Source organism: Pipra filicauda, unplaced genomic scaffold (genome assembly GCF_003945595.2).
Source record: "Pipra filicauda isolate LSUMZ 115617 unplaced genomic scaffold, ASM394559v2 scaffold843_size68076_pilon, whole genome shotgun sequence".
In the NCBI taxonomy this organism is placed as follows: Eukaryota; Metazoa; Chordata; class Aves; order Passeriformes; family Pipridae; genus Pipra; species Pipra filicauda.
In genome coordinates this window covers 37,112-51,031 of record NW_024105024.1, presented here as the reverse complement: position 1 = coordinate 51,031, position 13,920 = coordinate 37,112, and the positions used below count along the sequence as shown (strand labels likewise).

Here is a 13,920-nt window from a genome sequence, read left to right as displayed (position 1 = left end):
TTCCCATTCCTGGTGTCCCCATTCCCATTCCAGGTGTCCCTAACCTGCTCCCAGTGTCTCCATCCGTCTCCCCGGTGTCCTCATTCCCAATCCAGGTGCCCCCATTCCCAGGTCCTGATGTCTCCATTCCCATTCCTGTTGTTCCCAGTCTGCTCCCAATGTGCCCATTCCAGGTGTTCCCATTCCCATTCCAGGTGTCCCCATTCCCATTCCCCCTGTCCCCATTCCCATTCCTGGTTCCCAGGGAGGAACTGCCGGATGCTGGAGGAGGAGCCAGAATTTATTGCCCAAACCAGGAGATTTTCACACAAAAATTAACTCCCGGTGATGTCACCAATTTCCCTGTGATGTCACCAATGTCCCTGTGATGTCACCAATTTCCCTGTGATGTCACCGCTGTCCCCATGATGTCACCGCTGTCTCTGTGATGTCACCACTGTCCCTGTGATGTCACCAATTTCCCTGTGATGTCACCGCTGTCCATGTGATGTCACCGCTGTCCCTGTGATGTCATCGATGTCCCCGTGATGTCACCACTGTCATTTCCCCTGCTGGTTTACCTCAAAACCAGCACACCAGGTCTGTGCCCAACGGGGGTCCCTGTGGATCATCCAACGCGGGTCCTCCCATGGCTGATGGAGTTGGAGCAGCGGCCGAAGCTCTTCCCGCAGTCGGGGCACTCGGGGCTTCCATTACTGGTGGGTCCGTTGGGGGGAGGATAAGGAAGAACTGTCCCTGAAGCACTTCCCACACTCCCCACACTTGTAGGGCCTCTCCCTGATGTGGAGGCGACGGTGGGTGTAGAGGGTGGAGCTGTCCCACATTCCCTACACGTGTAGGGCTGTTCCCCAGTGTGGATGTGCTGGGGGCTGAGCAGCTTGGGGCTTGTGCTGAAGCTCTTCCCACATTCCAAGCACTTGTAGGGCCATTCCCTGGAGTGGATGCAACGGTGTTTGCAAAGGCTGGAGCTGTCCCTGAAGCTCTTCCCACACTCTGCACACGTGTAGGGCCTTCCCCACTGTGGATCATCTGGTGTTGGAGCAGGTTAGAGCTCTGAGTGAAGCTCTTCCCACATTCCCCACACATGTAGGGCCGTTCCCTGGTGTGGATGCGACGGTGGGTGCGGAGGGTGGAGCGGTCACTGAAGCTCTTCCCACACTCCCCACATGTGTACGGCCTTTCCCCACTGTGGGTCATCTGGTGGCTTAGGAGGTGGGAGCTCCATTTGAAGCTCTTCCCACACTCCCCACACGTGTAGGGCCGTTCCCCAGTGTGGATGTGACGGTGGTCGCGGAGGGTGGAGCTGTGCCTGAAGCTTTTCCCACATTCCCCACACGTGTACGGCCGTTCCCCAGTGTGGATGAGCTGGTGCCTCAGGAGGTTGGTGCTCCTGCTGAAGCTCTTCCCACATTCCAAACACCTGAAGGGCTTTTCCCTGCTGGGAGGCTGCTCAGGGACCACCAGCTCACAGCTCCGCCTCAAGCTCCGGCCGCCTTCCCGGCACACGCTGGCTCTTTCCTCCTCACAGCCCCCTGGGCTGGCTTTGCAGCCCCTCCTGCGGGGGCATCTCCGGCCCTTTTCCTCCCCGCTGCCTTCCTGCGCCGGGGAGCCCTTCAAAACGGCCTCTCCCACCAGGCTCTGCTGACGGGATTTGTCCTCCGCGCTCTCCAGCCTCACCTCAGGGCCTGGGGCAGGAATCAACAAGGACACGCAGGGGATTTGCCTCCGGCCCACAGGGAAGCCCAAGGACATCCTTCTTTGAGGGCAATGGCGCAGGGAGTGTCAGAAATCAGCCCCCTGGGCCTCACAGGCAGCAGCAGTGGTGCTTTTCCAGCCTCCTCAGGGTTGCTCTGCTGTTGCCATCAGAGCCTGCCCAGCCAGAGGTGCCCCTGGCACCAGAGTGCCCTGTGCTGGGAGGGCTCTGCAGGGCAGAGCTGAGCATCCAGGGCTGGGATGGGCTCTGGATGCACTGCCAGGGCCCAACCCTGGGCCCAGGGAAGCAGCTGCTGGCAGGGACAGCTCCAGGCAGCAGAGCCTGAGCACTCCTCTGCATCGCCCTCTGCTCAGCTGCACAGGGAAAGAGGGAAGAGTTGGGAGGAATTGATTTTGCAAGTGGAGTCTTCACAAAAACCCACTTTTTTTCCAGGCATCTTTGAAGTGGATCATCCAGCAAGAGAGAGGTGCAAATAGCACAGGGAACCTGTGTGCTGAGCAGCAGGTCACTTGTGGGCAGAGCAGCTCTCCTGAGTCTGCACTGGGGCACAGGGAGCCCTTTGGGACCTCAGAGCTGTCCAGGGTTCAGGCTGAGAGCAATGGGGAGGGTGAGAATTCCTGCCCGGTCATGGAAAGTGCTCTCGCTGAGCAGCACAGAGCTGAGTTGAACAAAGTTCCCCCAAAGAAATCCAAAGAATTTGGAGGAGATTGTAAAGCAGCAGAGGATTGACTCAAGGCAGCCCTGCCCTGACTGTGCTGCCTCTCCTGTCCCCTCCCCAGCGCGGGACGCGCAGAGGCCGCCCGGCTCCCCCCAGCCAAGGCCTGCCGGGCCCCGCCAGCAGCGGCTGCTGGCCCAGTCACTTCCAGTCACTCCCAATAGGATACCAGTTGCCCTCAAGGTGGTCCCAGTTGCTCCCAGTCCCCCCCACGATGGTTCCTTTCCCTCTCAGGGACTCCCAGTCTGAGTCCAGTATGGCCCCAGGCACTTTCAGTCACTGCCTGGAGGAGGCCATTTGCCCCTGCATGGTCCCAGTTGCTCCCAGGATGATCCCACTATGAGTCCAGTCACCCCCGGTATGATCCCAGGAACTTGGAGACACTTCCAGTACGAATCCAGTTTGATCCCAGTCATCCCAGTATGGTTGCAGTGCCTCTCACATACTCCCAGTAATATTGCAGTCACTCCCAGGATGGTCCCAGTATGAGCCCAGCAGGGGCCCAGCTGCTCCCACTCTGATCCCAGTTGCCCCCAGTGTGGTTGCTCCAGGATGGATCAGGAATGGGGACCCCTCTGTGCCCCCCCCTTGTGTCACCCTGTTCTGGGAGAGCTTTGGGGGGACATCTGCACCCCAACACAGCATCCAACACATCCCAAAGTGTGCTGGGACCCCTTTGAACCTGGGAATTGAGGGGAACCATGGAAAACCCTTCTCAGAGAGAAAATTGGGTGACCCGAGTCCTGGATGCTTTTAGTAAAGAGGTCTAAACATTTCTTGAAGAATGGAGGGGGGTGACTTTTTTGTTCTTGACCTTTCCAGTTCTCCATTTGGGGGCATGATGTCCTCTGGGCCAATGTTTTGTTCCCTTTGCAGTGAGTGCAGCCTCAGAGGGCTGAGCCCTCTCTGGCTGGGCTTGGCCTCTCCTGCAGAGACTCAGGCCTGGCTGGGCTGCCCCAGGCAGACGCTGCAGGAAGAAGAGCTCAGGCCGCCTGGCTCTGGTGTCCCTGGGGCTCAGCCTGTGCCCCATTGCTGGGCAGGGGCTGAGCCCCACCTCTGCCTCGGGGCCTTGGCCAAAGGGCTGGCAAGGAAGAGGCCCAGCAGCCTTGGGGCCTGCCCAGCTTTCCTCCTCCCTGGGGGCTCTCAGTCCTCCCCTGACACCGTGTGGGCCCAAGGCCTTGCTGGCTTCGGGCTCACGGCCCGCCGGCACCATCCCAGCGGCCTGACCCCCCTCCTTCCCCTCTCTCCAGCCTCTCCTGCCTTTGCTGGCAAGGGGCCATCCAAGGAAAAGCCCGGTTCTCAGCAATGGCACCTGTGGCACGGCTGCAAGGCTCGAGTGGGCCAGGCAAGAGCAGGAGCAGCGAGAGCCTGAGGAGCCAGGAGATGCCCTGGCTGGGCATCGTGCTGCTGCGGGACGAGCTGACACCTCTGCACAGTCTCTGCCCGTCCCTGCCAGCCGACTTCTGCCCAGGCTCTGGGCACGGGGACGCAGCACTGACAGTTTTCAGCCCCCGCGCTGTTCCACAGAGGCTGTGATGTCACAAGGCCCTTGCCTGGCAGCCAGGAGATGGGCAAGGCAAGGCAAGGACGGAGCCTCGGAGCCACCAGCACGCTGTCCCCAAAGGCTGGGCTGGCACAGAAGCCCAGAGTCCCTGAGCTTGGCAGAGACTTTTGAGATCAGCCGGGGTCCAGCCTATGCCCCATCCCCAGCACGTCAAGCAGACCACGGCACTCAGTGCCATGGCCAGGCTTTGCTTAAACACCTCCAGGGACGCTGACTCCACCACCTCCCTGGGCAGCCCATTTCAATACCTAATCCCTGTTTCTCTCCAAAAGTCCTTCTCCTGTCCCTGACAAACAGCCCCTGACAGACAGGTCCTCGTGTCCTCTTGTCCTGTCGCCTGTTGCCTCGGAGAAGGGGCTGACCCCTACCTGGCTCCAGCCTCCTGTCAGGAAGTTGTGGACAGGGAGAAGGTCAGCCTCGAGCCTCCTCTTCTCCAGGTTGGAGAAGCCCAGCTCCCTCAGCTGCTCCTCACAGGCCATGCACTGCAGACCCTTGCCCAGCTCCATTGCCCTGTTCTCCACCCACTGCAGCCCCTCAAGGTTCTCCCTGAATTGAGGGGCCCAGAGCTGGACACAGCACTCCAGGGGTGACCTCAGCAGTGCCCAGTCCAGCAGAAGCATCACTGCCCTGCTCCTGCTGCCACACTCTTTCTGATCCAGGCCAGCCTGCCCTTGGCCTTCTTGCCCACCCGGGCACCCGCTGGCTCAGGTTCAGCCTCTGTCCACCAGCACCCCCAGGGCCTCTCCCATGGGGACCCTTTGCAGCTCCTCTGCCCCTGGCCTGGAGCTGCAGGGGGTTCTTGTGGCCAGAGGCCCCAAAGGCACCAAAGGCACTCTTGAACCTCATGCCCACGGGCTCGGCCCAGAGGTCCAGCCTGTCCAGGTCCCTCTGCACAGCCTTCCTGCCCTCCAGCACATCCACACTGCAAGCCAACTTGAGGTCCTCTGCCAATTTGCTCATGGAAGACTCAATGCCCTCCTGCACATCCCCACGAAAAATAGGCAACAGGACTGGGCCTCTTACCCAACAAGTTCTAGTGCTTGACAAAGGAGCCCACCCAGCAGTGGGGAGAAACTGCTGGCAGGAGATTGAATGGGGGCAATAGACAATGGATGATGGACAAGTTCTGGGCCATGGCCTTTTGTTAGAAAAACAAAGTAAAAGTTTAAGGCCTGCCATACTTCAGTGGTCAGAGACCTGGCAGAGAAATCTATTTTTGAGACCTGGACACCAAGAAGGCAGAATTTCTAAACCACAAAGACCCTTAGAGAAACCAGAGACAAAGACAAAACTAACACAGACAGTTACTGAGGCTCTCCCTATCTACGGAAAAGACAAGAAAAGGACAAAAATTGTGGACTAAGTATCATGCAAAGTGAGAAATCAAGAGCCAATGGAAGAGAGAAGAAGAATTCCTGCAGAGAACTGGTAAACCAATGGACAGGAATTCCTTTGTCTGCTAAAATGTAAAAAGAGTTAAAAGTTTTGAGAACTGATGTACAGGTGTTAGAGAGCAATTCCTGTGTCCCTTCAGCGCTGAATGAAGTAGGGTCACCTCTGGAACCCAACCAACTGCTCAGAGATTTTATTCCCCGGCTTTCACTGACAGATTCTGGGGACCCAGATGAGACAAAGCAGCGCCGACAGGGCAGAGCAGAGGAATCGTTGGCCCTGCAGCGTGTACCAAAGGAGTTTTGGGGAGATCTTCCAGTTCCCTGGTCTGGAGAGTTCACCACGCCTTCTTTTCTGGGAAAAAGAACAGGCCATGAATTTTGGGTCCTTGATTTTAAGGCCTTTTGCCTGCACATAAGGCACAGCAATGGGAAGGACGCAGCGTGAGGCTGAGAGGTTTCTGTCCTGGTTTGTGGGCTTGGGTGAGATTGGGCCAGAATTACAGGACACCTGTAAAATCTGGGCTTTGGGAAAGGTTGGGGAGGGTTGGGAAAGGTGTTCAAAGGGTGGTTTTGCCTGAGGTGTTAAACATGGGAGTGGGTCTGTCTTCCCAATTCCCAAGAGAAGAGATCCCAGAAAGCTCCCCTGCAGGTTGTGTTTTAGGGAACAGGAGAAGAGACCGAGGGTAAGGGGTTTCTTTCCTGGAGGGCAGGGCTGTCGTTCACTTGCAGGAGCCCTGTGCTGAAATTGCCAGTCTGACTGCCCAAACTGAACACAGCTGAAGATTCCTGCCAGACAAAAAGTACCAGCACAGAAAGCTCTTGCTGCCCATGGAGTGCTCAGGGTGGCCCCCCAACTGCATCTGAAACCCAAAGGTTCCAGGCTTTCTTTCCTGGGGGAAAGGCCGTGACATCCCAAAGAGTCCCGTGGCAGACAGGTGGGGCTGCACTGTGGGGGTGTGAGGTGTTGGTTCTTTGGTTTCCAGGGGCTATTCCAGAATGGAGAGGACAGGCTGTGACATCACAAAGGGGCCCATGGCACAGGGGTTGGGCTGCACTGGGGGCTGTGAGACATTGGTGTTTTGGTTTCCAGCAGCCATTCTGGAATGGAGGGGATAGGCTGTGACATCACAAGAGGGCCCATGGCACAAAGGTGGGGCTTCACTCTGGGGTTGTAGGGTGTTGGTTCTTTGGTTGCCAGGGCCCATTCTGGAATGGAGAGGATAGGCCAGAATGGATAGTACAAAAGGGCCCAAAGCACATGGGTTGGTCTGCACTATGGTGTGGGGTGTTGGTTCTTTGGTTGCCAGGGCCTATTCTGGAATGGAGAGGACAGGCTGTGACAAGAAGTGCCTGTCAGAACTGCAAAGACGGACGCACAAGAATCTTATGTGGGCATATTCTCTGTTCTGCCCTGCACACCTTTGTGCTGGGGTCAAAACTCAGCCTCTCTGCTTCCCTCTCCTAAGGGACTTGTTCTTAGACATCCTTTTCCCCTCCTGGCAATTCCCAAGCCTGTACCCAGCTCTCATCCCCTCTCTGGCTCAGAGCCCTTTCACTGGGATGGAGTTGTGATGATATTTTTGGTCTGTGTTTGGCCTTAGCCACTTGCCGTAGTTTACAGTTCTTCCTGCCAAGTTCACTGATAAAACACTAAATTTGCCCTTGGAGGGAGAACTTCTGTATAAACTGTTTTAATTGGTCTCCTGTGATTGGTTAATGGCTCGTCAAGGGCTTTTGGAGGAGAAAGTGATGATGAGGTGAGGAAGGCTTGCCCCCAGACTCAATTGGGAAAGACCCCCAGGACTCACTGCACCTGCGTGGGGGGATTTCCAAAGTTCTCACCCATGGGCAGAAGGGGGGCACTGACATAACCAAGGGGGTGGGATTGGGAACCCCTGACGGGGTGGTGCTGGCCACCCCTCCCCGGGCAGGTGTGCTCAATGAACTGTATGAAAGCAGACACGTTTTCCCTGCTGGGGGCCGGCTCTACACGAAGGACCAAGTTGCTTTTAGCGGGGACGCCTGCTGGAGTGGGAGCCTGCCAGCCCTCCGGAACACGCAGCTGCTGCAGAGAGGCTTTAGAAGTGGTTAGAGTGGGTAAGACTCTTATAGGTGACACCTGGGTGAGTAGGGTGCTGTGCCTTCCTTTTAGGGTCTTTTTGTTCACTTTTCTCCTCCCTAATCCCTTTCTCTTGAGTGCCTATGTTTTCACTGTTAGCCACCTTTCATAATAAATAGTTACTTTCTTAAGTAGCAACGGTGTCTAGTTTTTCACCTTCCAGTATCTCTGGGACCTTTTCCCTCCCTGATACACCACATGTGCCTAAACCACCTTTCTCCAGGATTTTGTAGTTCTGAGAGTGTCCAAACCCCCCTGTTCCCAGGATTTTTAAGGTCTGAGAATATCCAAACCCCCCTGTTCCCAGGATTTCTGGAGTCTAGGAGTGTCCACATCCCTCTTTTGTGATATTTCGGGGTCGAGGAGTGTCCAAACCCTCCAGTTCCCAGGATTTTTGAAGCCCCTCCACTTCTCCCCAGTCACCAGGAGTGCAGAGAACTGGGAAGCTTCACTGTGTGCAGGGAGCTGGGGATGGGCTGATGTCCCACATTCTCCTTTTCCCCACCTTTCTGACCTCTCCCACCCCTTTCCCATCATTCTCCACTCCTCAGTCCTGTCTCACCCCCATCCTCCTTTGGGGGGTACCACTCCCCTGCCACTGAATTTGGGATTCCCAGCACCTCTGTTACGGGGTTTACGTGGGTCCTGGCACCTCTTGGGGTGCGCTGGGTGCCCTGTTGGGGTGCAGATGCCCCCACAACCCCCCCCATGAACAGGGTGACACGTGGAGGACTCAGGGGGTTCCCCATTCGCGATCCATCCTGGGGCCGGTTCTGCCCCCCTCAAACTCTGCTCCCCCCGCGGTTTCCCCCCAAGTCACCCCCAGCCCCTTCTCTCCAGTGAGCAGGACTGCAGAGCACTGAGAAGCTTTACTGGGAACACTGGGAACAGCTGGGTGGGGTGAGAAGAAAAGCAGGGAAGGGGGGGACAGGCAAACCCCCCCAAATGAGCGCAGGGTTTGGGGGGTCCCGGCTGGGCCCGAGGCCATGGGGAGGGGCTGCGGCCGCCGGCGGCTCAGGAGCTCTGTGGGGAGAGAAAAGGGGGTGAGAGAAAAGGGGCTGAGGGGGCAGGGGGGGCCCAGAGGCTGTGGGAGAGCAAGGAGGGGGCCACGCCCCCCACTTGGGGACTCCCCTTTACCTTCTCCCACAGGTAGAAGCCGAGCCCCAGCGCCAGGAAGACCAAGCCCAAGACGAAGCCCCCGACCCCCACCAGGATCTTGCTGCGGACGGTGTCCGGTGGCATCTCTGGGGGGAGCCGGGGGGGTCAGCACCCCCAAAACCTCCTCCCACGCACCCCCCGGCACCCCACAGAGCCTGGCCCGCTCTCCCCCAGCCCACCCGGGGGTCCCTCAAACCTCCTGCCAGTCCCTTCCCAGCCCCTGTAGGGATCCCACCCGGCCCCTCCCGGACCCTTGAGGACCCTCCAACCCCCCTCCCAGCACCCCCAGCACCCACCAAACTCCCTCCCAGTCGCCCCCAGTGTGCCCCCAGTGCTGGGGGGGCCGGGCCGTACCCCAGTGCCGGCTGAGGGGGTGCTCCAGGCTGACGTGCTCCACCTGGCAGCTGTAGGTGACCCCGCGCCGGGGGGGGATTTCCAGCAGCACCAGCACCTGGTAGGTCCAGTCCCCGTTGGGGACCACGTCGGTGGCCACCACGTGCTCCGGCAGCTCCTGCCCATCCTGGAACCACCTCACCTGCACCGGCGCAGGGTAGAAATCCATCCCGGAGCAGAGCAGGCGGCCGGGGCCGGGCTGGGAGCTCGACAGCACCAGCGAGATGGACACGCTGGGGGGCACTGGGAGGGACGGGGGAGACACTGGGCTGAGCTGGGGGGCACTGGGAGGGAGGGCAGAGGGCTTGGAGAACGTTGGGAGGGATTGGGATGACAGTGGAAGGGACTGGGATGGCAGTGGGAGGGACTGGGATGGCAGTGGGAGGGAGTGGGAATAGAGTGTGGGAGAAGGGGCTGGGCTGGGGGGGCACTGGGGAGAGAGTTGGGAGATGTGGGAGTGAAGTGAGAACGACTGGGAATGGAGTGAGAGGGTCTGGGAATGGATCGAGAGGTCTGGGAGTGGAGTGAGGGGGTCGGGGAGTGACTGTGAAGGACTGGGAATGGGCTGGTCTGGACTGGGAAGGAAGCGATGGGGACTGGGAGGCTGAGTTGAAATGAGGGAACTCTTTGCTTTGGTTCTGCCTGGCAACTGGAGCGTCATCAGAGAGACGCGCTGGGATTGGCTGAGGGGCGTGAGCTCGGTGACCCCAGCGGGGTGGAGACGCGGGGGGGCACTGGGAGAGACTGGGATGGACTGGGATGGACTGAGAGGAACTCGGAGTGGGCAAAAGGCTACGGGAACGGGCACAGGAGGGCTGAGAGGTCTGGGGTGATTCCCCGGGAGTGTTCGAGGGGCTCCAGGGTCATTCCCGGGCCAGGGGCCGAGGGGACCCGCTCAGCCCCACGCTCACCTCTCCTCTCCACGCTGAACGGGGTACCAAGTTTGTAGTTGTACCGGCAGTACGTGTCCACCTGACCCCGTTTGTACTTCAGATATTCACGGTGGCTGTTGTAGTCTCTGGCCTGGATCTCCCCAAATGGGGTGTCCCCCACATAGACCCCCCACATCGCTGTCAAAATGCAGGAGCTGCTCCCGGTTGTAGAAGTGCCTCTCCAGGAACCTCACCTGCTCGGTGCCGTTGATGAAATGACACTCCTGTTTTCCCATCCACTGGAACACCCCTGTGTGTGCAGGACACTCGTCAGGAGGTGCCCCGTCCCCCCCATCATCCCCCAGCCACCCACAGCAGGGTGGGAGCTCAAGGGACCACCCCGGACCCCCCTTTCCCAACCCACTCCGTCCCACGGACGCCCCAGCCCCGGCTCTTGAGTGAGGGGAATCCCCTCATCAGTCCCCCGGGGATGGACAGGGGGGTTGGGGACCCCTACAATGCGGATACAACCCCCTCCAGAGCCCCAGGAACTGAACCCCCCACCAGGGCTCAAGGAACACCGAAAGACCCCCATGGCACCCCTCTGCCTGCTCTCCCACCACCCCTTTTCCCCCTCCCTTTCCCACTGTCCCCCCAGTCCCCAGAACCCCCCGCCCTCACTTTGGGGCTCCCACCACCCTCCCACTCACTCCGGGACTTCCAAACCCCCTCCCACTCACTTTTGGGGCTCCCATACCCTCTTTTCTCCCCTCTTTCCCCCCTTTCACACCCCACCCCCCTGCCCGCCCCCCCCGCTCACCCGACAGCTCCTCGCCCGCAGCCGGGGGGGCTCCCAGCACCACCAGCACCGCCAGCACGGCCCCAGCTCCCCGCACACGCTCCATGCCCAGCGCCGGACAGCTGCTGACAGCCCCAAACCAGCCGGGCGGCGCCGTTTTGGGGGGTTTGGGGCGCGCTGGGCTTGGCTGAGGGCGCAGTTGGGGCCCTTTTTTCGAGGCGTCTTCCCGGCGACTGATGAGTCATCAGCGCGGCGCGCTGGGATTGGGCGCGGGCGGCGTGGGCGCTTTGGGATTGGCTGAGGGCCGTTGGGGGCCCCCGCGGCAGCCCCGGGGCTGGGGGGGTCGGGGGGGTCCGTGGGGGAGGGGGGAGCTCAGGGCCGACCAAAAATTCCCAGCCACGGCTCCCAAAGCTCAGGGCAACCCAAAAACGCCCATCCGGGGCTCCCGCAGCTCCCACGGGCCCCCAAATTGAGCGGAGGGCGTTCTCTGATTGGCTGAGCTCGGGGAGGGCTCCGTTCCGGACGGGTCTGCCCGGCAGCTGATGACGCGCCAGCAGCGCTCGCTCCCATTGGCTGCTGCTGCTGACCCTGCCCGGGCCTTGGGGGGTCCAAGGTGGGTTTGGGGGGGTTCCAGGATTGCTGGGGATGGGGTTTGGAGTGTCGTGGATAGGTGGGAATGAGGGTCTGGGATGCCGGGTGTGCCCAATAACCCTCTGTTCGTGTGATTTTGGGAGTCCAGGAGTGTTTGAACCCCCCTGTTCTCTGGAGTTTTAGAGTCTGGGAGTGTCCTAACCCCTCTATTCTAATATTTTGGGGTCTGGGCGTGCCCAAACCCTTGTTTTCACAATTTTGGGGTCCTGGGAGTACCTAAACTTCTCTTTTCCAGGATTTTTTTTGGATCTCGGAGCACCAGGAGGCAATGGGGAAAGGAATGGGGACACCAGGAACAGGATGGGAAGACCAGGAGAAGGTTGAGGACACCAGGAACTGGGAATGGGGATATCAGAAGTTGGGAATGGCAACACCAGGAATGGGAACCAGGGGGGACCAGGATGGGGTCATGGGGAACAGGTTGGGCATTACCAGGAACTGGTAATGGGAACACCAGGAGCGGGAATAGGAACGTGGGGAACGAGGATGGGGACAGTGGGGACAGGAACGGAGACACTGGGAGCAGGCTGGGCATTACCAGCAATGGGAATGGGCACGGCAGGAATGGGAATGGGCACAGCAGGAACTCTGTGTCTCTGCTGGCCCCCCGGGCTGTGCCTTGGAGCCCTGACAGCTCCTGCAGGTCGCAGCTTTCCCAAGGCCTGGCAGCCCTCGCTGCCGTTGCCGGTCCTGCAGCGCCGGGCGGGACGCGCTGCGGATCCCGCCGGGCTCCGGCGCTGCCACGGAACCCGCCGGCACCGTCAGCCCGCACGGCACCCACGGCAAGGGGCACCACGGCCGGGCAGCTGCTCCCCACGGCATCGCCAACCCACAGCACCCGGCAGCTCCCATTGACTCACTGCAGCAGGAGAGCAGCAAAGCCTGGCAGCAAACTCCCAGGGCAATTCTAGGGGCCAAAGGGACGCTTCCAGCAGCATTCCGGACTTGAGTATTCCCGCAGAATTCCTTCTCCAGCTCTGCAGCCTCTCCTGCTGTTCCAGGACTGTCGGCTTTACACTGCCCTCCTGCTGCTCCTGGCTCAGGGCTCGCCAGGTTCAGTGCCCCCTTGGCAGCCCCGGACAAAAGGAGGGCACTGCTCTGCTCTGCTTTCTGCTGCTGAACATCTTCATTCTCCTCCTCGCAAGGACCCACAACTCTCCCGCTTTACAAAGAGCAGCAGCACTTGGCAGGCCCGGCAGGATCTTCCCCACAAAGGCCGTGGCACTGCCCTGTGCTCGTCCTGCCACAGGAGCTCAAGGCTTCTGCACAGCACAACTTCCCAGCAATGACCTCCCTGCTCCAGAGGGATGAGGAGCCTCTGCTGAACTGCAGAGATTCACACACTGCAACCACTGCACTGCCTGCATTTCCTGCCATTCTGCAGCACTTGGGCATCTACTGTGGCTCTTCCTGCTGTTTAAGAAGGAGGTTTGCAAGCCCCGGGAGCTGGATGGAGTTTTGTTCCAGCTGCCAGCTAAGGAAGTTTTCAACCTGTTACACAATACATGCAATGAAATCTACAGTGATTTAAGAACTTGGACTCCAGCAGAACTGTTGGATTATTTATTTCATCAGGAAAAATAGACCAGGAAATAAAGCCATCCCTTAATATATGGAAGTCAAATGAACTCATTTAGGTAAATAAATAGGCTGTAAAAAGGAAGTTACTGACTTTTATACATGGATACATTAGAGAAGGGAGCAGGATACAGGACTTGGGATGCTCCTTGGAATACTATTCCAGAAATGTCTTAGTACAGAGCATTAGACTCCACAACAGAATCCTGCCAAGTAATTATATCCACATAGGAAAGTGAATTGTTGGTGATCCTGACCTGGCTTTTGGAGGTATCAGGAGCTCCTAAAAACCAAGTATCTTAAACTGAAAGCTTTATTCAAGTAGCTGAATCTACCCAGCACAGGGCCTTCTACAGCTCATGGTCAAGTTGCTTTCAAGACAGAAAACCCCAAACAGGCACAATCTTCCACTCCAAAGTCTCACCCAACTGCCTTCATCTCATCCCTGCCCTTCCCCAAGAAGATTCCACCAGCCAAGCCCAGGGGACTCCAAAGGAAACCCTTGGGTGACCTTGTCTGGTGTTCCCTGGGCACTGAGGGAAGAAGAGAAGTTTATCAAGGTGCCAAATGCCCACAGAGATCTTGGAAATCAGCTCTCCAGGATGCTTTGCAGCCCTTCTCAGTCAGCTTGAGCTCTTCAAACACACTTGTCCTCAGCGTTTTCTCTGAAAGGGTCACTATGGTCTGAAGGGTCAAACTCAGAAGTGTCTGAACCTGCAGACAGTCCTTCCTTCCAGGCATAGCTGCAGCTGCTTGGGAATGTTATTCCCTGCTGGCAGCTTCCCACAGAGCTGTGGGCACACATTCTCCAGGCAGCTCACTGAATGCAGAGTTTCCTTCCAACCTGAAGGGAGTCTTTGCTCTACAACATCTCTGCCCGGTGGCACTGTGTGATTGCAGGCTGGTTCTCCTGGCTCTGCCTGTGTCCTGCTCTCCTTGGAAAGCACCATGTCCGTAAGGATC

At 58.6% G+C, this 13,920-nt stretch overlaps 1 protein-coding gene across 1 annotated transcript; it reads right to left on the bottom strand.

Moving 5' to 3' along the window:
- Positions 1-8,499: 8,499 nt before the first annotated feature.
- LOC113999667 (class II histocompatibility antigen, B-L beta chain-like) lies at positions 8,500-10,834 on the bottom strand. The gene is given in 6 exon segments (XM_039390584.1): positions 8,500-8,529; positions 8,644-8,750; positions 9,019-9,300; positions 9,969-10,119; positions 10,121-10,239; positions 10,750-10,834. Coding segments are annotated over 6 exon segments (753 nt in total). The 3' UTR covers positions 8,500-8,520.
- Between the last annotated feature and the right edge of the window lie 3,086 nt (positions 10,835-13,920).